Genomic DNA, 26807 nt, shown 5'->3' with positions numbered 1-26807 from the left:
AAAAGAGTTAAATCCTTTATTGTCGTAAGTGAGCGTCACCTGGCTGAATTATTTCGCCTACTAGGCAACGCCTCAAACATACTTAAAAGATTGCTGATACTCAAAACATTGAAACTGGTATAAGAAGTATAAAATTTGAAAAAACTGTTTTCAAGCGTTGCCTAGTAGGTGCAATAAATCAGCCAGCCCATCTTCAAACATTTGGACATACTCAAAACATTGTTCATTAAACTAACTGGTATAGAAGCAGCATAAAATTGAAAACTGTTTTCAGGTGTTGCTAATGTAAATGCCTAGACATCCATATTCCCTTCTAAAAAATAATTTCCCTGTTTGTTGCAACAAATTAAAGTTTTAATTTTTTGCTGAAAATGAAAAATAAATTTTAAAGGAAAAAGTATTATGTGTGCCGACGACATTGGACTATTCTATAAAAATCAAACAGACGTATTAACAAACAATGACATAAACGAAGACCTTACTATGTTGACTAAATGGACAAATACAAACGTAATGAAAAAAAAAAGCAATATTATCCATTTTGAATATAGAAAAAAAAGTCATAAAGTAGATGCTTACATAAATAATGAACGACTTATTGAAATTGAACATGTTAAATACTTAGAACTAACAAAAGACAGACAATTGACATGGACAATTCATATCAACAATTTAATTAGCAAAGTGGCGACATTATCGAGTCTTTTTTTAAAAATAATCAAAAACTTTGTTCCAAAAAAGGAAAACAAATTAATGTAAGTACATTTCTAGCTTCTTCAACATTTATGCATCTTGTTATACATGCCCTTCGGTTCTGCCTGCTTTTGACATGACTAAACTTAAGATTTTGGTTTATCTGATCATTCCACGTCTTCCTTGGTCGTTTTCGTCCCACGTTACCGTTCATTTTCGCTATATATACTTGTTTCACCGTTCTTTCGTCATCCATATGTTTTAAATGACCAAACCATATCAGAGACCCTTCCTTAAATACCTGACTCAGATTTACACTTTCACCCGATTTCATCATGCGTAACCCTGTCATACATTGATTTCCCACACATTGTAACATGTTCACTTCTATGTAAAAACTAAAATATCTTATGTGCAACTACTATGGGGATCAGGAAATTAATATGACATAAACAGACTACAAAAACAGTAAAATAAAATATTAACGTTAGTATATGACCTACCTTATCTAACAGTAACTAAGGAACCTTTTAAACAAACTAAACAATTAAATGTAACTGAACTCTTTAAACCAGAATCGTTAAAATTTATTCATAAATTGATGTAATTGTAGACGAAGAATTAAAACTTGAAAAAAACTGTAGTAAACATGAACACAATACGAGACTATCAGAAAAATATCATATACAACCTTTTAAAATGAGAAAAGGACAATCGAGACTAATAAACCACGGACTTAAATTATACAATAAACTACCAGACAAAACTAAACAAAAGACTCAGACAACCTTTACAAAAGATGTTAAAAATATTATTATTAACAGTAGAATGTGAATTTTAAAAGTAAAAATATTTTGTTAAATGTATGTAACCTGTAAGGATTTATCAATGAAAAATTAAAAAAAAAAAGTTATTCACTTTATCGTGCACTGAACAATGATAGTTATCGTTTGAAATAATTATGAAAATAGAATTCCTTACCGTATATATCTGAAAATGTAAATAGGAATAACATTCACCATTCCTCCCCTTTTATCCAACTCCAAAAGGAGCAGTCTGCAGAAAAGAAAAGCGCTTATCAACAGAAATGTATCCACGAGTAAAGGGTTGCTCAGTAACAGGGTATTTTCAACTCTTTTCATCATCTAGAAAAAGAAAAGAAAAATTGTAGGCGAATTATTTGAATACTTGACATACATCGCAACGGGGACAACGAGGGAATAGATTCTAGAAGGGAATATGGAGGTCTCGGCATTTACAGGGCTTATGATGTCGTTGGCTCGATTAAGTTAAGTCCCGTGGCTAGCGTCTCGGTTTCGCGGATCAGGCCCGAATGACAATGGGAAGTCAACATTTGTCTTCAATTTTATCTACAAAGTAAAATGAAGTTTTCTGTATAAAAATAACATATGCATACAAGTGTTTTGCATAGTTGATTCATAATACATAGGTTTTCGACGAGGATGCTTTAAATTTTTATTAAAATATACACATTTTGTACATGAATATCGCTTTCACTTTATAGACAGCCGAAGATAACTCTGTAAGCTTTCGATTGTAATTGTCTCCCAGAGCTCCGAAGTTCAAACTCCGCTCGAGTTATTTTTTTATTTCCTTACTATTACATTGCAACACTGTCCATTTTGTTTCAATAAATTTTCTTAGTTTTTAAATTTATTTCAACCGAGAGGGAAAACATTTTTGAGAAGGGAATATGGAAGTCTAGGCATTTACACACTGTGTAACAAGCCAATGACATACGCCATAAGCATACAAGTCATAAGCCCTGTAAATGCCTAGACTTCCATATTCACTTCTCAAAAATGTTATCCCTCTCTGTTGAAATAAATTTAAACATGAATAACTCCCTAGAGAGGAAATCCAGCCAGTCTGCAAGCATTTGGACATACTCAAACATTGTTGAATTTTCTTAGTTTTGGTTTTTTGTTTCTTTTATTTATTTATAATTACTTGCAGTAATTTATATTTAAAATAAAAACAAAGGCATTAGGATATAAAATAATCCAATTAAGTTTTCATAAATTACTCAAACAATATCATATTAAAAATCAATTTTAATATTAAAATCAAACAGTGATTTGAGTCTACTAATTTCATTTATGTTATCGGACGATTGTTTCGCCTTATAAGGGGATTTTTAAGGTCCGATTAATTAGGAGCATAAATGATTTATTCATCGATCTACCAGGATTACAATCGAGGAGAATGCATGTACAAAAAAATGGAAAGATGTCGTTTTTTTTTTGTGTAAAAAAAGGTTGTTTTTGAATGTTTATAAACAACATTTGCTTTTTATGAATTCCAATCAGATTTTTTTCTTAAATTCCTTATAATTTCTTCTCATTTACTTAGTTTTACTGGATGTTTGGTAATACTAAAATAATATTAAATTCAATACATTTTGAAAAATCATATTCCTACAAAAGTACACCACTTCGTTGGTGAGAAGACCGGAGTTTGACGTTTGCAAAAAGAATGCCGTATTTGAAAAAAATATTCATTTCATGTTTTGGAATTCAACCATAAACAAGTACCTAGGTATCTACTTAAATTCAATATTTGAAAATTATTAATTTTTAGTTTTTGAATTTAATCACTACCTACTCATCAATGAAACATAATTTTCCAAGCTAATCAGGCAAGCTAACGTTCGAGCAGGACAACGTCTGTCGGGTCCGCTAGTTATATTATAAATTACAATGAACTTCCATCAAGAATTTTTACTTACAAACTTAAATGTTATAAATATTCATGATTAACAAACATGAAATTAGATTATATTATAACTGCGCACATAATTGACGTAGGTGCCTAGTGCCTTATTATAAATATAGGCTGTACAAAATGGTAGGTTTATTACGTAAATACGTTGTATTATAGTTTGCGGAAAGCTTGAGTTTTTTGTTTAAAACATAAAATAGTAGGCGTTTGCGAAAAATATTGGTTTTCTTATAATATCCCGACAGTTAAATATCTACCTCATTTACAGTATTTTTTAATTACATCCTGTATTGAGCGTGATGTTAATAAATTTTGTAAGATTATATACTATTTTAGTTAATTCATGACTTCATATTGATTCTAGTCTGTCAGAAGGTATCAAGATTCCCGATATTATCGTTCCGAAGTACCCATGTATTTTAATTAAGATAAATATTTGCGATTTTGTGATATTTAATCATATTTCGTACCGATCACTCCGAAATACCCATGTATTTTTATTAAGATAAACATTTGCGATTTTGTGATATTCAAACATATTTCAATCGTTTGTACCCGCCCACTACTCTCAAAAAATGTTTTGTGTTTACAATACAAATAGTGGTTTGTAGTGGAATATGATTAATCCTTATAAGCAATTATCTTCTAAACTGTTGGACAATATACCTGGGCCCGTATTACAATAACGTTTATCTTTAATTTTAGATACAAATAAAAATTAAGTTTTCTTTATGAAAAATAGAAAATGTATTATTTATTGAATAGGAATTAATTTTATTTATTTAAACACTTTATAAACATACACAGTTTGCATACATATGCATGATGGTGGACATATTGCCTTAAGGCAATTTCATCCTTTCTACCCAAGTGGAATAACATAATTAAATGTATCGAATTAAACAGTTAGTTAACAATGTTTTCGGTGTTTGCAGTCTGACAGGATTTCCTCCCTAATTGTTGGTGAATTGGTTCAGCCGGATGAATCTCACCCACACGATAAGTGTTTCAGCTTTTTTACTTTACAAAAGTCAACAGATAGAAGAGTTGAAGAAATGTAAATGTTTCAACATGTACAGAATAGTAAATGTTACACAGTGTGTAAAGTGGCTACTAACACATCCAATGACAGGTCATAAGCCCTGTAAATGCCTAGACTTAAATATGCCCTTCTCAAAAACGTTTTCAGTTAATTAAACACTTAGTTTTAAGACCACTTTAATTTATTTTAAACCACTACTAGTTTTGGAAAAATCTTTCCATCTACAGGTGTTCTTATAAATTGGTTTAAAACAAAGTGATAAATTCAATATATTTAACTATGTTATCCCACAAAGTTAATGCCGGTTTTGTAGACTATCATAACAAATATTAAAATAAGCAACCAATTATTGGCTTCAGTAGCGAATCGTAGCGACGTTTTTGAAATAAAAAATGTAACGCTGTACGAATTCACAAGTTTTACATACATATAGATAATTTGAAGTCCTAACGGAAAACGTTAAAATATAATTATTTACCATTTGTGAACTTACGAGTTTTACAAGTTAGGGTTTCAGTAGCTCAATCACAAATAATTATCGGCGTGCTTGAAGAACATGGTAAGCATTTGAGCGATCACAATAAACAATAATGAACATGCTTAAGTTATCGCAGTCATAAGTCAACGCGTGTGTAATCTCTAAGTCAACGCTCGTGTCGGTTTGTTTTTTGTTTTCCCCGTAAATATACAGTTCATTGGCGAAAAATCAGCGTTTACTATAAAAATATAACAATATATTGCATTTGCAAAATAATAAAGAGTATCTAATACAAAAAAGTGAAATGAAAATTAAATTACAATTACTATGGCGATTGCTTTTCTTATCATTTTGGCTTGCCAGCCACTGGCTAAATGCCATAAAAAGCATGATTTATAATAAATAAATAAATAAAAATGGCAGCTTTGAAATATTTTCCATATTTACACCGGTGAAATTAAAATATGTGATTGCGCAGCAGGATTATACGTCGCGAAACGTAAATATTTTGACATTTAATATTAGGTGTTCAAGGATGTTCCATTGTGATCGCAAATACGATAAACAGCCATGGTGAGAAATTGTGATCACGTCGCTTATTAGCACATCGATAGTTATTTGTGATTGAGCTACAGGTCAAAATTACCGTTTTTGAAACGCAAAAACCATCGACGAGCTGTCCTTTTATTCATAGCATCTTTACCGTACACTGCGCAAATATCGCGAGCAGCTTTATTTTACCAGATGTGTCGAAAATGCCCACTTTCGTCTACTTGACATTCCATTTTGACGGCTTGTAATCAAATAAAATAATGCGTGTTCTGTAAAAGCATATATAATTTCTTCTAGAGCAGAAAATTTTCTTTTGAATGACGAATATACGTTACCATTTTGTTTTATTTTTGGTGCCCATTTTTTAAATTGAAAATAAATGGACACAACATAGAATTAAGAATAGTCCAGAAGAAGCGCAGAATCATATTTGAATACATCGGACTGTGTCCAATAATCCCCCCACTATGCCCCACTTTCACCACGCGCATTCGTTGTTGCACGATGGGAAAAAAATAATCATAACACAATTGTAAGGTAAAAAAAAGCAATCTGTTGATTTCTCTAAAATTTTATTGTGCACGCGGAAATATTGATAGACACAACAGAGTAGATAAGTAAAGGGTAATTTAATAAGAGTAATTGAATTAATGAACTTTAAACTTAAAATATAAAACAAATTTTATTTGACATAAAACGGGTATTTTTATATCACGTTAAATAATATTTGATGTTTTGAAGATAATGTCGATCAAATGTCCACCACAGAGTTGTTTAATCCGAGGTCCAATTTTCATTATTTCTCTTATTAGATGACCAAAGTAGGGTAAAAAAATTTGCTACCCTGCTAAAACTATAGAAATTTCCATTTTGTTTCTTCGACAATCTGACAGATGGAAAAATAATTCAATTTTAAAGTGATGCATTTGCCACTTAAACATTCGTTTGCTAATTACACATGAGATGTGATACCATCCTGTTTCTTTAAGATCCTAGCAGTATTTCTACACTTTAAAAGGACACAATACGGCATAGTTGAATCCAAATCAGGAGTGGCGTACTGAGCGTAGTCTTCAAATAAACGAATGGGTCAACATGTAAACCTACTCATTTATGAGTAGTTTAGTCGCCTTCTGTTTGATGTGCGTATGTGGTTTTTAGACTATTCTTAATTCTATAGAACACAACTTATTTTAACACCCAATACTTTTGTATTAGGGGAAAAATAAAAGGTTGACAGAACTTCCCTACTAACTATTACCTTGCTAGGATTCGAGCAAGGGATTCGTGTAAGTACTAAACTCCTCACGATGGTAAGGAGGTCGACTACTATCATTTATTATAAATCTTTGAAACTTTAAATCTGGGTTAAGCTTTGTGCCTTAGCTATATTAAGCTAGAAGTGAAGGGACTCCATAACTAAACAGACAAATAGAGGAACGGTGGGATAAAATGAACAGCTAGGTATAGCAAAAGCGTACAAGTGTATATAGCAGTGGCGAGCCGTGATTTATTTTTAGGTAATCTAAAAAAAAAGGTTTACCAATTTCTACCTACACATACATAAGTACATAATATGTGAGTAATATAATTATAAATTACTATTTTTTCTGTGGTTCTGTAGAAATCAACTCAAACAACAATTATTATTAACCACGCGATATACGTAGCTTTATTCTACACTATTTCAATACGGTACTTGTACAAAAGTTTGTTAACTAATACCAGAATGACATTCAGCAGTAACTGTCACCACTGAGCACTGGATTCCTTTTAAAATGAATCATGCCAAAAACGGCAACTGCGAACGCCAAATGTCCTATGTGATACATAATATGTCGACGGTATCCTATCAAAGAAAAAAAGACCTTCGGAAATAATGTTCGAAATACAAGTTTTTGAATAGAGAATAATGAAAAAATATTTAAAATCTGCAAGCGTGTTTTAGTACTTAAAAAGCTGACTTGGATTACAGATTAAAAATAAAGGGCACTTTTTGTACGGAGCAATAAGCTGAGGTAATCAGCAAAGTTTCATCGTTCACTGAGAACGGGCTGGGCGCTGGGCGCACTTCATAGATTTTTTTTGTAGGAAGATATAAACGGTGGTAGTGATTCGTAATACATAGCAAATATTTTATTAATTTTCTGATAAACATATTTACTATAAAACATTATTATCGAAAGTCAAATATAATGATTAGCTGTGCATAATCGTTTATTTTGATGATTCGCCCGTGGTAGATAGTAGATACACACGCTTATTATTTAACTTTAACTTTCAAATCCAAAGAAGTAAAAAAAAAACGAAATTAGTAAATAAATAAAAAGAACATTTATAAAACAAACTTTTGCACCTACAACAAGAGATCACTCTCCTGTAGGAAGTGCTAGATTTCCTCTGGAAGACTCGCGTCGAAAAGCAAAACTAATAGGAAGTACTGTACTTCAAGCACTAACCAGTGCAATTAATCTTCGGAAGGATATAATGGACAGTGTTATGGAAACAGTAAAGGAATTGAAGAATATAATCTCCAACCTAACTCATGATGCACTTGCTGAGTCATCCATATTTAAAAATATGAACGGAAGATTTTCTTTGCTTGAAATCATCGCCAATAAATTAGGCGAACAAATAGAGCTATCAGTAAGGCAACTGAATGAAACGTTAGTAAATAGCGTAAGGATAGATTTAAAAAAAATATAATACCAAGAAAATTCCAGCCATGAAAAGCTGGAAAATGGTATTGCTAATATGGAAGCCACTATCAACTCAGTAAAACCTGAAACATCACCATTTCTACTTCTAGCACCCAAAAATCTAAAAGTACACTCAATATCAGCTGCAATGATGCAAATAACGTATATGTAATGTATTATACCCCCGTACTCATAGTAAAACTTATTATTGGCACTTCTAGTGTATTATCTATTCAGTGATTAAACCACTTTGCATTCATTAAAAATAATCCCGACGTGAAAATATGTTTTTTTATGTGTATTTATAGATATTTAAAAAAACATATATTGAAAAGGACTTTTGCCTAAGTGATATTATATTTATTTATTTATTTTTTTTTTTTTTTTTTTAATAAAAAGAAATATTTGCGTTCTTATAATTTACCCAAATATTTAATTTTGAGGGCCATTCTCAACGAGTTCTAAATAACTCACTATTAGAAAATGGAATCAAGTTGGGGTAGAGTGGGATTCGAACCACGGACCTTTGGTCTGTGAGTCCGAGACACTAGCCACGGGACCACAACCCGACTTAATTAACCCGATTTAATACTGTAATTTTACGTGTAAATGTTTGATTTATGATAATTTTAACTACCTCAATCTATTTCATCGTGTTTTTATGTAATTCACATTTATGTTATTGTCCAGAGTTTATATGAATAAATATGTAACGCATTGTGTGAATGCACAATGCCGTTTTACGGAGGTCAATATAAGCTAAGAAATAGAATCAAATAGCCAATTATCGTATAAAAACTTTACACAAAAAATCCAGTCAATAAATGAATAAAAACATCCGCCATAAAAAAAGTGGAAAATAAGTAATGCAGTTATAAAATGTGGTTTAAAACATCTTGATTGAAATTTGTAAAGATTGCACAATTTCATGGCGTAACTACGTGTACATGTAGATAAATTGGTTTCTACAGAAAAAAATGTTTATCTGGAAGACAAAATAAGCAGCAAAGGGAAAATACGATTTTGTATCGATTAAGAATTATGAAATTCTCGTAAAAAAACGTTCTCTGTAACCCGTCCAATAATCATAAAAACGGAATCTGACATAAATTAATTAGAAACGGAATAAATTAATTCCTGCCACCTAAATGGAAAAAAATAAATATTTCAGGCATTAGCCCCATTTCGGACATTTGTTCATGAATTTAATGACAAAAAAAGGTTTTTTTTAAACATAAAAAGATCGCTATTGATCCTATTGTAAAAAATACTAAGATAGTAAATAAAAATTCGGTACTAATTATTTGCAAAAGCTTTTATGTTACTTTTTTATTTATTAATTTTCTTCACATTATAAACAAAAATAAATAATAAAAATAATGAGACTTAACTGGGGTTATCCGTACCGAAGACACTTAAAAATACATTCTTTTATTTTTTTTACATTTGAGAATATGCAAAGAAGACTTAATGTATAAAAAGAAATTACCCAAGGTTAGGTTAGGTAACACAAAGTATTTTTGTTCATATTAATTGTCTGTAAACCTTTATTTTTTATACCATAAAACGCACAATAAAATAACAAAAACATAACATAAACGATACGTTTGTGGAGCAGGTGATTCAATATTGGTTTAGGAAAATAAGGCATTTTACTTCTACCCACTTCCAAGGTTCATTTTTAGATATCCTTTTTGAACATTTTCTCATTAATTATTGTTTTAATGGATAGCGAAAATAGGTTATAGATTTTAATTGCATAATACTCAAAATCCCTTAGTCCGAAAAGAGTCGGGGCAAATTCACAGGCATGTGTCACTATAAACTGTGTTTTTGTTCCTAATAATTGTATGTACAATGTTATTAATAAATAAATAAATATAAACGATTGGTTAATGTTGTCTTTGTGCTAAGGATCTAGTGATTATATTATTTGTTTGTGTTGTATTGTTGGGGTTATGACATGTAATTATATTATTTTCTTGATTTTCCGGTTTTGCCCCCCTATCCTCTACATTATATCAACACAAATATAAATGTTGGTATTTTACCTACTATTTATGTTTTTAATCACGGTATATAAATACGATTAGCAGACCTAATGCCTGATTAAATAGTTAGATATTCACTGAACTTTATAAATCGCCGACTAACACAGGCGGTACGGACTGTGTACATAGGTTTTAAATAGCGACATTCCTGTGCAAAATCATGTACCTATTAGGTACACATAATTATATATGTGTAATGTGTATATATTTATTTATATCAACACTTAATATACATATACAGTTTATATACATACAAGGACGGGGATATTGGCTTAAGGCAATTTCTTCCTACCCACCCAAACCGTTCAGTTTGAGAAAATTACAAGTACATAGACATATAGAATCTTACAATTTTAGACAAAAATTAAAAACAAAGATTAAGAAAATAAAAATACATCAAAAATTAACACTATACTAAGAAGAGAGGAGAGGGGATGGGAAGGAAAAAAGAAGGATAAAGGAACAACTTAAATATTTAGGTAGTGATATTTCAATATTGACTTAAATGTAAATAAAGAAGGGGCGTCTCTAACATTAGTGGGTAGATTATTCCAAAATTGAGCATCTTCTACTGTAAAAGAAGAGGTAAGAAAATTAGAGCGATGAAAGGGTTTTAAAAGGGTTCTTTCATCACTAGAACGAAGAGATAGTCCGTGTTGTGATAGTGGTTGGAAGAGCTCTCTCAGATAAACAGGAGAAGTAGGATTATTTAAAATATTGTGAAGAAGTGATAGAATGTGATTTTTTTTTCTATACTTGATACTCAACCAGTGTATTTATATTCGGTTATGTGGTCGAATTTACGACGAGCTAAGATATAACGTATACAAACATTCTGCAATCGTTCCAACTTATTAAGTAATCCAGAGTTAGCATGTGGATAACATACATATGTTTAGTCAAGGAGTAGAAGAAGTAAGCTACGAACTAATGTTTGCTTAACATTAATTGGCAAGGAATTCTGTAATCTTTTAAGTGAGTGCAAACTGCTATAAAGTTTACGGCTAACTTTGTTAACCTGATCGTGCCACCCTAAATGCTTATGAATGATAATACCTAAGTTTTTGACTGAAGTCATGAATGGAATATCTGTACCATCTATTTTGAAAAGAAGAAGTGTAGAAAAATTCACTTTTGAATACATTTTTTACTACCAACAAGTACAATTTGGGTTTTTGTTGGATATACTTAGGTAAAAAGGAATGGTGACTCGAGTTGCGGACTCGCGGATCAGCCGTACTCTACCGTAACTTAATTCATGTTTCTTGTAGTGTGGTATTTACAACTCGTTGAAAATGACCCCGAAATTTCAATATAAGAAAAAGACACTAAGTTCAGTTCTCTTGATGGTAGTGAGGACTCTTAAGAACGCGGAATAGGCAAACAAGTAGTGAGCGACTGAAACATTGCAATTGGTTTAAGTTTCTGATGAAACCTAAACCAATTTGCGGCTGAAACCGAAACTGTTTAAATAAGCTAAATTTATTGAAGTAAGTTAAAAGTCATTTCAATATGACCAAAATTAGGCGTTTTTATTGTTAACGAGTTCATTACAATAAGTGAATTATCAAATTGAGAAAATTCAAAAGAAATTTATAAGGAGCCTGGAATATCGTTTTGGCAACATTGAAAATGATCACGGCGCATCTTTGATTGATTTAAAAATAGAATCACTACAAAAAAGGCGCCTTACATCTGATTTAATTTTTCTTTTCAAAATTCTAAATAATATGGTTGATTCGCCGTATCTTTTACAAAATATTGGTTTCCGTTGTCCTCTTCGCTATACCAGATTAAATTCCCTTTTTTATGTCCCAACTTGTAAAAACAATTACACCTCGAATTCATTCATTAGACGTACTTGTAGAAATTATAATGGACTCAGTATTGTTGTAGACATTTTTAACTGCACGTTGCATTTGTACAGAAAATTTCTTTTTGGGGTCGATTATTTGGGATAGTTGCTGAATGTGCATCTTGAGTGGTTTATGCTATGTATATGTGCCGCATATAATGTAATGTATATGTTTGTGTATGTTTTATATGTGCGTTCATGTGTATGTTTTATATGTGCGTTCATGTGTATGTTTTATATGTGCGTTCATGTGTGTGTGCGTGGATGACTCGGAGTATGCATTCGGTATTTTTATTTATTGCCTCCATGGAAAACGCAAATGTTAACAATTATTCTTTTCTCACTTGAAATTCTTTTTTATTTTATTTTGTCACATTTAATGTTTATATCTTTTGCATAATTTATGAACACTTAATTGGTCTTTTTATGTATTTTTTTTTGTTTTTAATACTTATTATGTATGACTGTATATTTTCTGAATAAAATAAAATCAAATTAAAGTAAAGTGTAAAATAAAATTCACAATGAAATTAAAGGAATAAATTTAATGAGTTTATTTTTTAATTTTTAGCGCTTTTTGGTTCGTTGTTATTCATTCATATAATATTCCATTTTATTCCACCACAACTAAAATTTATGTGTCCCGACTTGATAGAAAATTCCGCACTAAGTCGGGACTCTTCTATACTGAAATCAATTCATTTATAAATATTATGACACAACAATATACAAAATACATAATAAAACTTTTTACATGTTAAGAAATAATATACTGATAAGGTATTTAATGAAATATGGTGTAGCAAAGTTGAGATCATGCATCTAAAATTTGAATTAATTTCTTTAAATAATTTCATACTTAATTTTGGTAGTGAAATTAAAAATTAAATTATTCAATAAAACGAAAAAAATAATCCATTATACGGTACAGTATATAATTTAATAAACATTTTTATGTTTCCATTAGCAATAATAAAAATACATATTCACAAATTATTAAGCATCAGTTTTAAGTTTATTCAAAGACGATATACATATAAAGGTAAAAAATTATTTATTTTATTTATTTATTTATATATACGCCCACTAACAGGGGAATGAAAACCATAGTTAGTTCTATGGTTATCGCTATGAAAGAGGAAGTTTTGTCTGAGGTTTCTAGTTGGGATATTTTATTTTATTGAGCTCAGCAGTTCTGACGCATCAAAGAGTGAGTTGAGATTTTTAAAAAGGACTATAAGGTCGGATTTATTTCGACGGTCTTGAAGAGAAGATATATTCATGGTGGTTTCTAACTCATTATACGTATATAGGTCTCTGGACAAGCCCAACCTCCATCCTATCTTTCTCAAAAATCGAAGTTAACCTGATTCAATATTCTTGATGTGAACATCATATATGGAGACTAGATAACATAGGAATTCTCTAGGTGCGGGCGAACTAGGGAACAAAATAGAGTTTTAAGGGTATTGATATTTTGGAAGTCAGCTGTGCTTCTGTTAATAAATCCAAGAAGTTTTAAGAATTTATTGATAACATGTTCAATTTGAATTGTAAAAGAAAGTTTAGTGTCAAGTATAAAAATGAAGATATCGTCTATAATGTATAAATATATAAATTTATTCCCGGAGTAATCTTAATCAAGTCTATTCCCCTCGACAAAATCCAGTTGTGGATCCTCATCTTAACATAGACATTGTTTTGGAGAACTGAATATGTTTATCCGAGTCGTTGAAAACTCTTTGAGCTATGTAGAAAAAGTGTCTCCGAGCAAATATCGTACGTGTTATTGGTATTGAGTATTTTCGGTTACGCGAAAGCGAAAACCTAGTACGGGCATTCTGTAAAGACCTCCTACCGTGGTCGCCTAGCCAGAAATGTGTCAATACTTCCTTGATATAAATTTGTCGGATATCAAGTACCTTTAATAGTTAAAATAATGGATCAGACGAGTATATCGGAGGACACCGAAACGTAACTCTAATATAACATGTAACTTATATGTAACAGTTCATAAATGTACGTTATAGGAAATTTGACTTATTAACTAGAAAGGAATTACGAAAATATAAAAATAAAAGAACTACTATAGGCATCAAATCATAAAATCAGTCCAGTTTTATTTTTTATGTTAGACACGGTTATACAATAACTAGTTATTTGTATGGACAACAATCCAATATCTCTAATTGAGCTAATTTTCCACCCAAGTACAGCCGAACGTAATCCGACACATCCCGAACGCAGGTTTCGGCCGAGTTGTAGTATCGGCAATTTTTTGGCTGGAACCGAAACCGCGCCCGGAACTTGTTTTATTGGTTGAAACTGGCCAAAGCCGAAACAGACAAGGTCATATACTGTGGGCGTAATTACTGGCATTTAGTAAAGTATCACAACATTACTAAAAAAAAGTATACATAAAATGTATTTTCTATATGTAATATATTATGTGAACACATACAATGATTTTATATTTGAAGCACTAACTTTGTGATTATTCATTTTAATAAAATAAAAAAAACAACTTTGTTTTTAACCACTAATTTTTTATAATTTTTTCCACCTATGAATTACATATAATGACACCTAAATATGGGCGAAAATGATAAAATAACCTAACTTCAGTCACAATTTAAAGTCTTGCAATCATGTTAATTTTTTTTCATGTTTCATGTTAATTTTTTTTTTTTAAAGAACGTGACTTGTATTATTGTACTGCCATATAATAATTATATAAAAAATATCATTAAGCCAATAAAAAAAGTGTACTTGTTGTTTTTTTTTTACTTAAACATGATTAATTTTTATTGAATTGCATTGAGCGATTTTCATATATTATATATTTGTATGGAGTTATATATAATATTTTCAGTCGAACACAAAAATTTTTTTTTCGTTCTTATTTTTTACCCAAAAAAATATTTTAGGGGTCATCTTCAAAGAGTCGTGAATAACTTTTGATTAATTCATCTACCCGCGAACAGCGTGTTATTGCGCATTATATAAAATACCCAACTCACGCGTACCCGCTGGCCTAGTTCCTCGTAATAAATTTGATTTATATTTATCTTTAAAAATGTATATTGTACTTACATCATCGTAGAATTCGGAATTCATGACCGGACCGCTGAAAGTAAATATCAGCGCGTGTCCCGACAGTATAAGGCACATTGCAAATGTCCTAATCCCAGCAATGGCGTCCAATCCGTGCTCATTCTTCTTAACGCTGAATATTTTCCGCAGGTTTCTTGCTACGGAAAAGGAAAGAATGGACGATTCTAGAATAGTTGGTTTCCTTTTGGGAGAATTCCTTTTTTTATAATGTATGTAGACATGAAACAGGGTACACAGTAATAATACCCCACTGAATGCCAGCATAAATGACCTGAAAATAAGTATAAAAAATACACTTTCTGCTCTTCTATTCCAACATAATATTATAACTCGTGACACAAAACTTTTAAAAAATTATTAATTACTTTAGGATTTTTAATATTTTGCCGTTTCCTATAATGAGGAAGTTCAGCCTCACGGGAAATTGGATGCAAGAAATGTTTTCTTAAGCGTGGTAAAAAATTTAAGCATTAAATTGTACTTTTTTTAAATGCGTTGCAAAACTGAACCGATTCTTTTTTTCTAAGAAAGAGTGTCAAAATATTTTTTTATGTATTGGTACTTTTTCCGTTTTTGAAAATTATTTATAAAATTTAAATACCGTACGTATGAATATAAAACTGGTCACTTTTTTAGACTTTTGGGTGGTCATAGTTCCCATAAAAAATTAGACGTATAGAGATACACCAATGGTCAATATCTATAGTAATCCAAAAATAGTGTTATAGTGCTATAATCCGAGGGAAAATACGGGAATACGTTTGTATAAGTAAAAGCCAGACACGAGAAAAAAATACGCTTAATGAAAACAAAAGTAGGTAAGTACGTAGCAATTTTAATTTTGGTTTCTTTATTTCTACTGTGAAACTTGAGAATTCTGTCCGCTGTATAAACAGAAAACATAGATTAAAGTAGGTAAATATTTTTTTACCCAAAAACGATATCGTTCGTTTCAATACGAAGAGGTTCTTGTTTGTGACACTGGTTTGGAGAAATCGTTATATCCCCTCCACCAGGTGAGCTGATGAGGAGATTGGAGACGAACTCCTGGATCAGGTCTGAGGAGCAGGTGGCAGGTACACAAACTGCCCAGTGTATGTCCTCACGGGGACCAGTGCGCTGGAAATATAATATTATTAATCAACATGCAAATATTTTGAATAGTTATTTATTTGAACATGGAAAAATAAACGTTGACCTTTTACTGAAAAATTGTGTCGTAAATTTATTTAAAAAAAAAACACAGAGTTATTTACTGAGATAATATATGGATTTTTTGTATATAATTTATAGCTTTGTTAAGTTTGTTTATAACATTTAAAGAACTAACATAACGTTGTGTATAAAAAATAATTAACAGTATTTCGAAGACTCATTTAAAAAAAAAACAGCTTCATGTTGAAGTCCGTGAAACAATGCTTTTTGACTATCAGGGTAAAATAAAATGCACGGTAACTGGAGATGAAACATGTAATTATTCATAAGACTTGGAAACAACCGACCAATCAAGCGAATACCGTCTCAAAGGTGAGTCAAGACCGAAAAGATTGCGCCAAAGTCGTTCAAAAATCAAGATCATGTTGACTGTTTTCTTCGGTTATCGTGGAGTGGTGCATTATAAGTTCCTTCCGCCGGGTCAAACTGTTAACAAGAAATTATATTTGAGCGATTACAACGTTTACGTGAAGCTATTTGCAAAAAAATACCAGAATTGTAGGTCGAATTTTTGGTTTTTGCACCACGATAATGCATCATCTCACACTGCATTAGTGCGCAGAGACCATTTCGCCAAAAATTCAACTCATATCGTTCCACAACCACCGTATTCTCCTGATTTAGCACTGTGTGACCCTGAGGACGTTGTTTTGACAGGATTAAAGAGATAAAAACCAAATCGCTGCGCGCTTTACAAGTAATTCCGAAAATCTACTTTAACAATTGTTTTGAGGTTATGCAAATACGTTGACATAAGAGAATTGTATCAGGCGGGAGTATTTTGAAGGCGACGAAACAGATTTAGAAGAATAAATAATAATTTCAAAAGTAATAAACAATTTCACCTTATTTTTTATGCAGTGTTATATGGTTTTTCAGGGCAATACCGTGAAACCTAAGAAGAATATTTTTGTACGATATCATAATATTTTTTTCTGAAAATTATTTTTTTTACATGTTTTATTATAGCTACGATTTTTGAAAGTTTTGTGTTTTTTAATTAGTCGTCACGTCACTAGTTCTCTTCAGTGGGTTTTTCTAAATTGTGATTTGGCTTTCCGGAAATCGAAATATATAACAACGCTCTATCAATTGTTGATTTAGCACAGTGACGTCATTTAAATAAGTTTTTATTTTTATTTTTTTTAATAGATTTTAGAGAAACAAATGTTTTTTTTACCCCGTCAAAGAAAACATTGTTTATATTCGATTTCCCGTAGCATTGAACTTCCTCATTGAATTTTAATTTGTGTGTATGGTTTGGTGTTTTTTTCTTTTGACAATTACATTTTTACGTTCTTATAATATACCCAAATACTTTAATTTTACTTACATTTTATTTTAGCTGTAATAGAAAATGGGAAACAAATTTTGACATAGATTCGAACGTCAGACCTCCCGATCCAATAACCCGAAATAATTTGGTTTTCGACATATTGAGGTGCTAAAAATGTGGCAAACCTTTCCATAGTGAATATTCGGCAAAGCGGACTTCTTCAGCTGTACATTAGCCAAACAGTATTGTCCCTGGATAGAGGAAGTATCCTGATCATCATTACTCCTGGCATGCAAACACTCGTCAAAGTTTCCCAGCTGAAATGTATTTCCCCACAACAATCCAGTCGGAGACTTTGCTGATGCGTCGTACACTAGAAAATAAGGAAACAAGAATAAAAAAAAGAATGATTATGTACTTTATTTATCATTTAGATGCAGTTGTACCTACCAACCTACATAATAATATAGATAATTATTCAAATATATATTATTTATTATACTTGATAATGTAATTATTTTTATAATTCCATGTGAATGTGATCCTTTTCATTATAAAAAGAGCCTTATCCTCGGGGAACCACAAGTTAAACCTGGGGATGTTAAAGAGCTCGCCTCCTACCTAATAGCCCGATACTTTACGGATCTTGGCTTGGAGGGGGAGATTTAGAAAAATGTAAACCCCCGCCTTCCACACATTACCTAGGCTTGTTATAGACCTAGGCGTGGAGGGCGAGAACTTTTCACGGGGACCCGTCACAATAGATCTTCACAGGTCACAATGACGTCAGGAGCTTACATAGTACTGACCCCCACCACTTAGAATAAGAATAATAATGTAATTATTTTTGTAACAATAAAAAATGTTGACCCGTGACTATGTATTATTGACACGTATAGAAGTCAGTATTGAGATCGGAAATACGTAAAATTATTTTTAAGAAAAAAGTTTTTAAAAAAGGCCGCCATAAAATAGAAAATACTTAGTAACTAAAAATTAACTAGAATTTAAAGAGAAATATTACGCGTTTCAAAAAATAATTTAATAAATATTTGCGTCTTTATGATTTACCAAAATGTTGCGACTTTGGGACTATTTTATTTCAGTGATAAATAACCATGTTTTAAAATGCAAAAGAAGGTATGGTAGAGCGGGTACTAATTTCGAACCCATGGGACCACAACCCGACTCATATTAGTTTGTAAATCTTTGCTATGATTTTTTAAGCTAACAACAATATGAGTGATATATTTTTTGCAGTGAGTTTGTCTACATCACATAATTTTATGATATTTTTTTTTTAAATGATGATCAAATTCACACATTGTCAATTATTTTTAAGTGATATATATATCCGGTATGTTTAATTTTCATATCCAATGTATATTATTTATGGACATATTATAGGTAAAAATACTTGCAGTGTTAATTGTTGTATTTATTAATATTAGAGTTTAATTCTTTAAGCACGGTGGTGTAAAAAAACGTACCACACATTCAATGCATTTAAAAAAATTCTACAACCGTGGTTTATAAATAATAACCACTTTGATAATACAATATAGACATTAAATTTCCCTTAATATATGTCACTAGTATCTGACTGATTTAGACTTCTTTACTCCCTTACTAACATGATGGTAGTCAAATTTGTATCACCTGGAAAAGCGTATTCAATCTGTTTTTTAAATGTAAAAAAAAAAAAAAATGCAACAGAGAGGAATTAAATCCTTAATTTGTTGCATCAAAGAGGGAAAACATTTTTGAGAAGGGAATATGGAAGTCTAGGCATTTACAGAGCTTATGACCTGTCATTGGTTGGTTTATGTGGCCACTTTACACACTGTAAATATTTACAAACAATTAAAGTAAAGAAGCTGAAACCTTTATCAAAGTTGTCCCTCTCTGTTGCAATAAATTCAAATTTGAATAACTCCCTAGGGAGGTAATCCAGCCAGTCTGCAAGCATTTGAACATACTCAAATATTGTTGAATTTTTTAAAACTTAATAGTCAGAGAAATAATAGTTATTGATTTTTTTTTCATTCAAAGAAAAAAATGTGCCGCAAAGAGTTAACTTATACCTAGCGGAGATGGGTCCGATTAGACCCAGTAGTATTGAAAATAATCAATTATGTGAAAAGTAATTTTTATACGTCATTTTCAATTTAAAAATCGTGAAAAACCGTACATGAAACACGCCTTTTTATAGTTTCAGAACAAATTGAGATAATTAAATGATATTGAAAAACCCACATAAAATGCTTAAATGTGAGTTTTATAACTGGGTCTTTAATCTGACCCATCACCGCCACACATATATTTTTTTGTAAAAAAATGCAAAAGTTGGTGAAATAAAAGCTAGCAAAATTAGGTGCCCAAAGATTCGGGTTTGTGAGGTGGAGCGAATGGATAAAAGGTATAGTGTAAAAGTTCCTAAACGCAGAACTTGAAAAGAACCTATAAATACTCCTATACAGCATGATCTAACTATTTTTTTCAACATTCTTCTTTCATTCACCTTTTTTTTTGTTTTTACTACTTAAGTGCTTATCTGATATACGATATATCTCAAATATGTCCCTGGGTTTTCTAGGAAAACACCGGAAACATGTTCTTGACAAACCATAAAACAATGTGCTAGTTTGAATAGCTAATTTACACATAAAAAATAAATAACGTACTGGTTAATATGTATTTTTCAAGGTTAGCATCACATACCAATTTTGTTAATAAACTCTTAAAATTGTTGTAGTGTATTATTACTTATTCGTACATATATTCCAAAGGAAATTCTCAACCTGAAGAATCTTGAAAACAGTTTTAAAAATAAAAGGTTTATTTTCAAAATAATTATTAACGTTGGTTGTGCGTCTCATATTATTTTGCTGAGATAATATTAAAGTAATATAATAAAATAAATAAAGCAACTTTGTTTTTAACTACTTTTTTTTTCCACCGACCGGTTTCAAAGCAAACAATCTTCTTCGTCAAGGTTTATGTAATTTATTAATTATTTCCTATTTTATTTTATCTATGTTAACTAAATACTACACGCGGAGCTAATAAATTGTCTTTTTTCCCCCATAAAATCTTTATCCAAAAACTAAAATAAACTTCAATATTTGAATAAAATACAATTTGTTAGCTCCACGTGTATAAACCTTGACAAAGAAGCTTGTTTGCTTTGAAACCGGTAGGTGGAAAAAAAATTGTGGTTAAAAATAATGTTGTTTTATTTACTTTATTATATTTGCTAAAGATTTTTTCTAAAGATGAGAAAGAACTCGAAAACATGATAAACGAAGTTAATACAGCATCAATGAAAATAGGCTTGAAAATGAATGCTTCAAAAACTAAAGTAATGAGTGATGCAAACCAATCATGTAACATCTTAGTAAATAAAGAAATAATTGAGAAGATTGATAGTTATGTATACCTAGGACATGAAATAAAGCTCGGTAAAGATAATCAAGATGTAGAAATAGAAAGAAGGCGAGATTTAGCATGGGCCGCCTTTGGTAAGCTCTCATATATCCTAAAATCTCCGAAGTATTTACATTACTTAAAGAAGAAACTTTTTGATGCTTGTGTTCTCCCTGTACTGACATATGGCTGTGAAACTTTTGTGTTCACGAAAAAAAAATTACACAAATTATCAGTGATACAGAGAGCCATGGAAAGGAGAATGCTGGGTATTTCGTTGAGAGACAGAAAAACCAATACATGGATTAGAGTGAGAACAAAGATCACCGATGTGGTCCATAGGGTTGCCAACCAGAAATGGAGCTGGGCTGGTCATATAGCCAGAATCACAGACTCTAGATGGACCAAAAAAGTCCTGGAATGGCGACCCAGAACGGGTAGAAGAAGTGTCGGCAGGCCTCAGACAAGGTGGTCTGATGACATAAGACGAGTTGCAGGAAGTGGTTGGATGCAGTTGGCTCAGGATAGGGAAATATGGAGACTAAAGGGGGAGGCCTATGTTCAACATTGGACAAGAGACGGCTGATGATGATGATGATGATTTACTTTATTATAATTAATAACCACAAAGTAAGTGTTTTAAGGATAAAATTTATAAAACTAATATTCTTATATAACTTCAGTAATAATTCTTATTTATGGTCGATTCTAAAGTAAACACAGGATATCAATTAACTACACAATTTAGACAGTAAATTTGTATGCCATTACTTAAACGATCCACTAAGTAAGATGTCTTGAATGTTTTCGTCCGCTCATTTAAATTATTAATAAATAAATCGTTTTGGTTTTATTTCCCGTTTACAAGTGGCGTATTATATTGTACTTACCCTGAGATTTGATACATGAATAAGTTATCGAATTGCTTATTATCATAATCAACATAAATATAAGTTATATGAAATAATATTCTGTTTATTGTGGGTAATTTACTTAAACAAATACACCGGAAACCTAAAGCGGAAGTGTGAAAAGTAATTACTATTATTTATCACACAGGTGAAGTAATTTTATAAGTGCAAACTGTTATAATGATACCGTCATCTTATAATAAGCTTTTTATCTTTTCTTATTTTTATTGAAAAATACAATTTTCTAATGATAGTATGCAATTTGAAATGACATTCAGTAAATCAAAATGTCTTTAACATGAAATGTTTATAATATAGAAGATACTCCTTAGTCGCAATAAATTAACAATTTATTAACAGATAGTCTGTACGCCGATGACGCAGTCCTCCTAGCTGACAGCGAAGAGGAACTGCAATCCTTGGTTACAAAGGTTTACGAAGTGTGCAAGGAGAGTGATTTGATAATGAATGTGCAAAAGTCGAACGTCATGGTCTTTGAAAGAAATGTAACTATGACTGAATGTAAGATTGTAGTAAATGGAGATAGTTTGAAACAGGTCGAAGAATTTGTATATCTGGGTAGTATGTTTACTAGAGATGGAAATATGGACAAGGATATTGAAAGGAGGGTTAGTGCCGGTAACAGAGTTAATGGTGCCTTAAAGTCTGTCGTAGCAAATAAGTGTCTATCGCAAGAGGCTAAATTAGCAGTTCATAATGGAGTTCTGGTACCAACCCTAATGTATGGAAGCGAAGCATGGAGTTGGAAGAAAAGGGACGAAAGTAGACTGAATGCTGTTGAAATGCGATCCCTCAGGCGAATGTGCGGAAAAATAATGTATGATAGGTGCCCTAATGTCGAAATTAGAGCAGAATGCAAGGCTGAGTTAAGCATTATCGACAAAATTAAGAAAGGTCTTTTGCGATGGTTCGGTCATGTGGAGCGAATGAATGATGAAAGAACGGCTAAAAAGATTTATGATGCGAATGTGTCTGGTTGTAGAAGTCGAGGAAGGCCGAGAAAGACATGGCATGATCAAGTACAACAAATTCTTGAAAGTGGTCATGTGAAAAGTCGGAATAATCGACGTGCGTGCATGAGAAGATGTATGAATGTGAAGGAAGCAAAGGAAGTGTGCCAGGACAGAGTGGTGTGGCGTTCTATCCTCTCTGCCTACCCCTCTGGGGAAATGGCGTGATGGTTAGTTAGTTAGTTAGTTAGTTAGTAAATATTGTGTTTGTTTATTGGTATCCAATTTTTCACAAAATATTATAAAACCCGCTTTTTATACAAATGACGATATTGTTTAATTATTGCTTAATAATAAAGAGAAAGATTGTTTATTAAATAATTAAGGGCATTAACAATTAAAATGCAATTATTGTCCTTCAGTTTACGTTAGAAGAACATCAAGAAATTTTGATATTCGTTTTAAAGACCATTTGAGATGTCTTCACAACAACAATTTCTCCGAATTCGCAAATCACCAAATCATGACTTTAATAAAAATTCTGGAGTTAAAATCTTACATACAAATAATAAAGGGTTAAAAGTTAATAATATGGAAATATTTCAAATTAGAAAAGCTTTAAAAAAAAATTCCTTCTATCAATAATTAAATAACCTTTCAATATAGCCCGTTATACGATGTCCCATTATAATGGTCATCCTAAGCCTGTAAAACTCAAGCCCATCCTTCCATCCCCCCCCTTTTTTTCAACTATTCCTCAAACAACTATTTCTCATTTTTGTGCAACAACTATGGTTTTTTTTTTTTTTTTTGTAGTTGCAAATTATTTGTACCTTGCTTTTGTTATGTGCTAGGTTTTATCGAATACATTTATCTTTAAATTATATTCCGTTGACTTCAACATTTTTCACCGTAGACTTACAATATTAAAAATAAAGCAGAATCAGAATAAACAAAATAATTCTAGAAATATTACATGAACAAATAATAAAAAAATAAAAAATCGTAAAAGTTGGACACAAAAAAACAAAAGGAGCTAGATACCACCATTGAATAACTTAGCCTGCTTGATCGTCCCTGTAATGAATCGAACAGTCTCTCTTCGTGTATCATTACAGTTCAGGAGCTCAGCTAGGTTATTAGTCGCAGCAATCCGAGTGTTGAAGACTATGGTGAAGGTGTATAGTGGGTTTCGCATGTTGGTTTAATTGGCGTCCCGATAAAGAGACGGGTACGCCTCGAAACCGATAGACATAGAAAAGTCTGTATGTGGTTATATACAAATATTTAAAGACATTTATCTAATAATTTGTTTTTTTTACGCTTGACCACGCCGTATTCCTAAACGTTTGGAAAAACTTTTTTATTTTGTAATTTTAGACTATGTTATAAATTTATATAAATATTTTTTAATGCCAAATGTATAAAAAGAGCTAAAGTGCTAAATGCAGTAAGATATATTTTAAATAATTTCCGTGTACTCAATGAACGATGGCATCTGGGATCTAGAGAGGACTAGCGGAATACGAAATGGAGTATTATGTGGACATTAAGGATATAACACTAACAAATTATGGTCACGTCTTTATACGTATGTATAAGTTAATTATATACATTCATATTGCCGTCATAAGGAAGAAGGACGTTTCTACATAAAAACAAAAAACCGAAAAAATAAATATTTTGTAACTCGGAGATTAAAAAATTCGCTGTGTGAAAAACACTACACAAATTAAGTATATTATTATGCAAAGTATGTATTATGGTTTGCTCTAACGGAATATATATATATTTTTTTTAAATTTTACGTTATATATTTAAAAATTAACATTTTCATCTTCTTTTTAGTAAAAAAAAATACAAGAAAATATTTTATACTTCAATGAAAAGACGTTTCTAGCTAGAAACGCCCTTTTTATTTAGTAATTAAGTAAACGTCTTTCTTTTTGAGTGTTAATATGCCAATTGATTCTACTCAACTAAATAAAATAGACGTTTCTGGCCAATTACTGTTTTTGAAACTAGTAACGCCGACCTAATAATCAATTAACTTCGAAATTACCAGCAGATCTTAAATTCAATTGAAAACGAGTAGGTACATTCATTTCAGATGTTTTTAAAAACGGAATAGAATAAAAAATAATTATCTTAATCAGTCTTTAATAATTTTATAAGTCAGAACAGCCTTTTATATTTAGTAATCTTCAAGACTTTTTACAGTTAAGTCTAATTTATAAGTGAAAAGAATAGGGCTGTGGTTATTTCGAGAAGATAGATGTGTTTTTAGTAGATGCGTATTTTTTTCCTGATTCCGAATATGTATTTAACTCATTTTCGAAAAAAATGTTGATGCGTCCTTCTTTCTTATGACGGCAGCATACACTAAACAAAGTTATTTTCTTATAAATTCTTACAGGCGTTGAAGATATTATGCATCGTCCCTCGCAAAGCAAAGACGCTAACGCAATTTATTTCCTTATTCAAATTATATTTACGTTATCCCGTGTTGACGTCACGATATAAATAACAATATATTGTTTCCATAATAACAAATGAGTAAGATAATGCATCTTGATGAATAGTCTTTCTGAATTGTTATTCCACATGAACTTGATCTATCTCCAAAAATTGTATTAATGAATTGGAATCTCCAGAAGAAGAAATAGCCCAGGCAAATAGTAATGTTTTCTGGCGGAATTATATTAGTAAAAGTTTCCTGAATTTGTTTGTGCAATCAGCAAGAAGAGCATATCAATATTTTCTCCTATAATTGAGTGTTAGTGTTATTTAATGATTTGTTAATACCACATTGCACAATGCTGGTGTCGGCATCTCCATCAGCTATTTCTGTTTTAACGCCTACGATAGCCGTTTTCTGACACAGCATACGGATTAACTTTATTTTGTTATTTTCATTTGTAAGAAATTGTTCTTGCTGAACTGTCATCCCCCATAGTCTCGTTAAAATTAATGTGAAGTGATATTTAAGTGCTTTTTCTTCACATTTGTTCAGCTCGTTAAGAGCTATTGGTAGTGTCGTTATAGCCATAAAAAAACAACAGTGCAATTTTTACCATAGTGGTTTTTGACGTACGACACATACTAATTGTATCCGAGGTGTGTTCAGAAAATAACGGGAATTTTTTAATTTCGTGGGTTTGGAGAGTCAGACAAATTATTGCAAAAAAACATATGTTGGTATACATGTTTTTGAAGTTTTCATTATTTACTTTGTCTGTGGCAGCCGCTAAAATTAAACGTGTTTTTATGAGCTCAGCGAATTTCGTTTGTTAAAAAAATGAAACAAATAATTTGGATCAAATTTTGTGTAAAAAAAGAAATAAAGTGTAACAAAGTGTGTGAAATGTTACCAAATACTCATGGTGAGTCTGCTATGAGTAAAATAAAAGTTGACGAGTGGTTTAAGCGTTTTCAAGACGGCCGTGAAGACGTTGAAGATGACGAACGGCCCGGACGCCTCAGCACATCAATAACCAATGAAATAGTTATAAACGATCGCCGAAAAACAATCAAAGAAGTTGCTAATGATGCAGGGATATCAATTGGCTCATGTCTTATTTTTTTTCGAATATTTTGGGTATGAACACGTGGCAGTAAAGTTTGTTCCAAAATTTTTGAATTTCAAACAAAAACAGCGGCGAATGGAAGTTGCTCAGGTGTCACTAAATGAAGTCAACGACGAAACAGAATTACTGAAACGTGTTATAATAGGTGACGAATATGACGTCAAGTTTACGGATATGACGTCGAAACTAAGGCTC

At 31.3% G+C, this 26807-nt stretch overlaps 1 protein-coding gene across 1 annotated transcript in view; it reads right to left on the bottom strand.

The window, feature by feature from the left end:
* Positions 1–26807, bottom strand: part of LOC148281646 (nose resistant to fluoxetine protein 6-like) — a 73388-nt gene that overhangs the window by 13166 nt on the left and 33415 nt on the right. The window contains exons 2-5 of the mRNA XM_088226392.1: positions 17903–18090; positions 16158–16345; positions 15206–15497; positions 1675–1838 (exon numbers count right to left, since the gene is read on the bottom strand). Coding sequence (XP_088082518.1) covers positions 1675–1838; positions 15206–15497; positions 16158–16345; positions 17903–18090 — 832 coding nt within the window. The remainder of the gene's footprint in view (positions 1–1674; positions 1839–15205; positions 15498–16157; positions 16346–17902; positions 18091–26807) is intronic.

This window comes from Micrasema longulum, unplaced genomic scaffold (assembly GCF_059751315.1).
Source record: "Micrasema longulum isolate JH-2025_06_02 unplaced genomic scaffold, ASM5975131v1 h1tg000428l, whole genome shotgun sequence".
Lineage (NCBI taxonomy): Eukaryota > Metazoa > Arthropoda > Insecta > Trichoptera > Brachycentridae > Micrasema > Micrasema longulum.
Note: the sequence above shows the minus strand (reverse complement) of the source record. Positions and strands in the feature narration are given on the sequence as shown.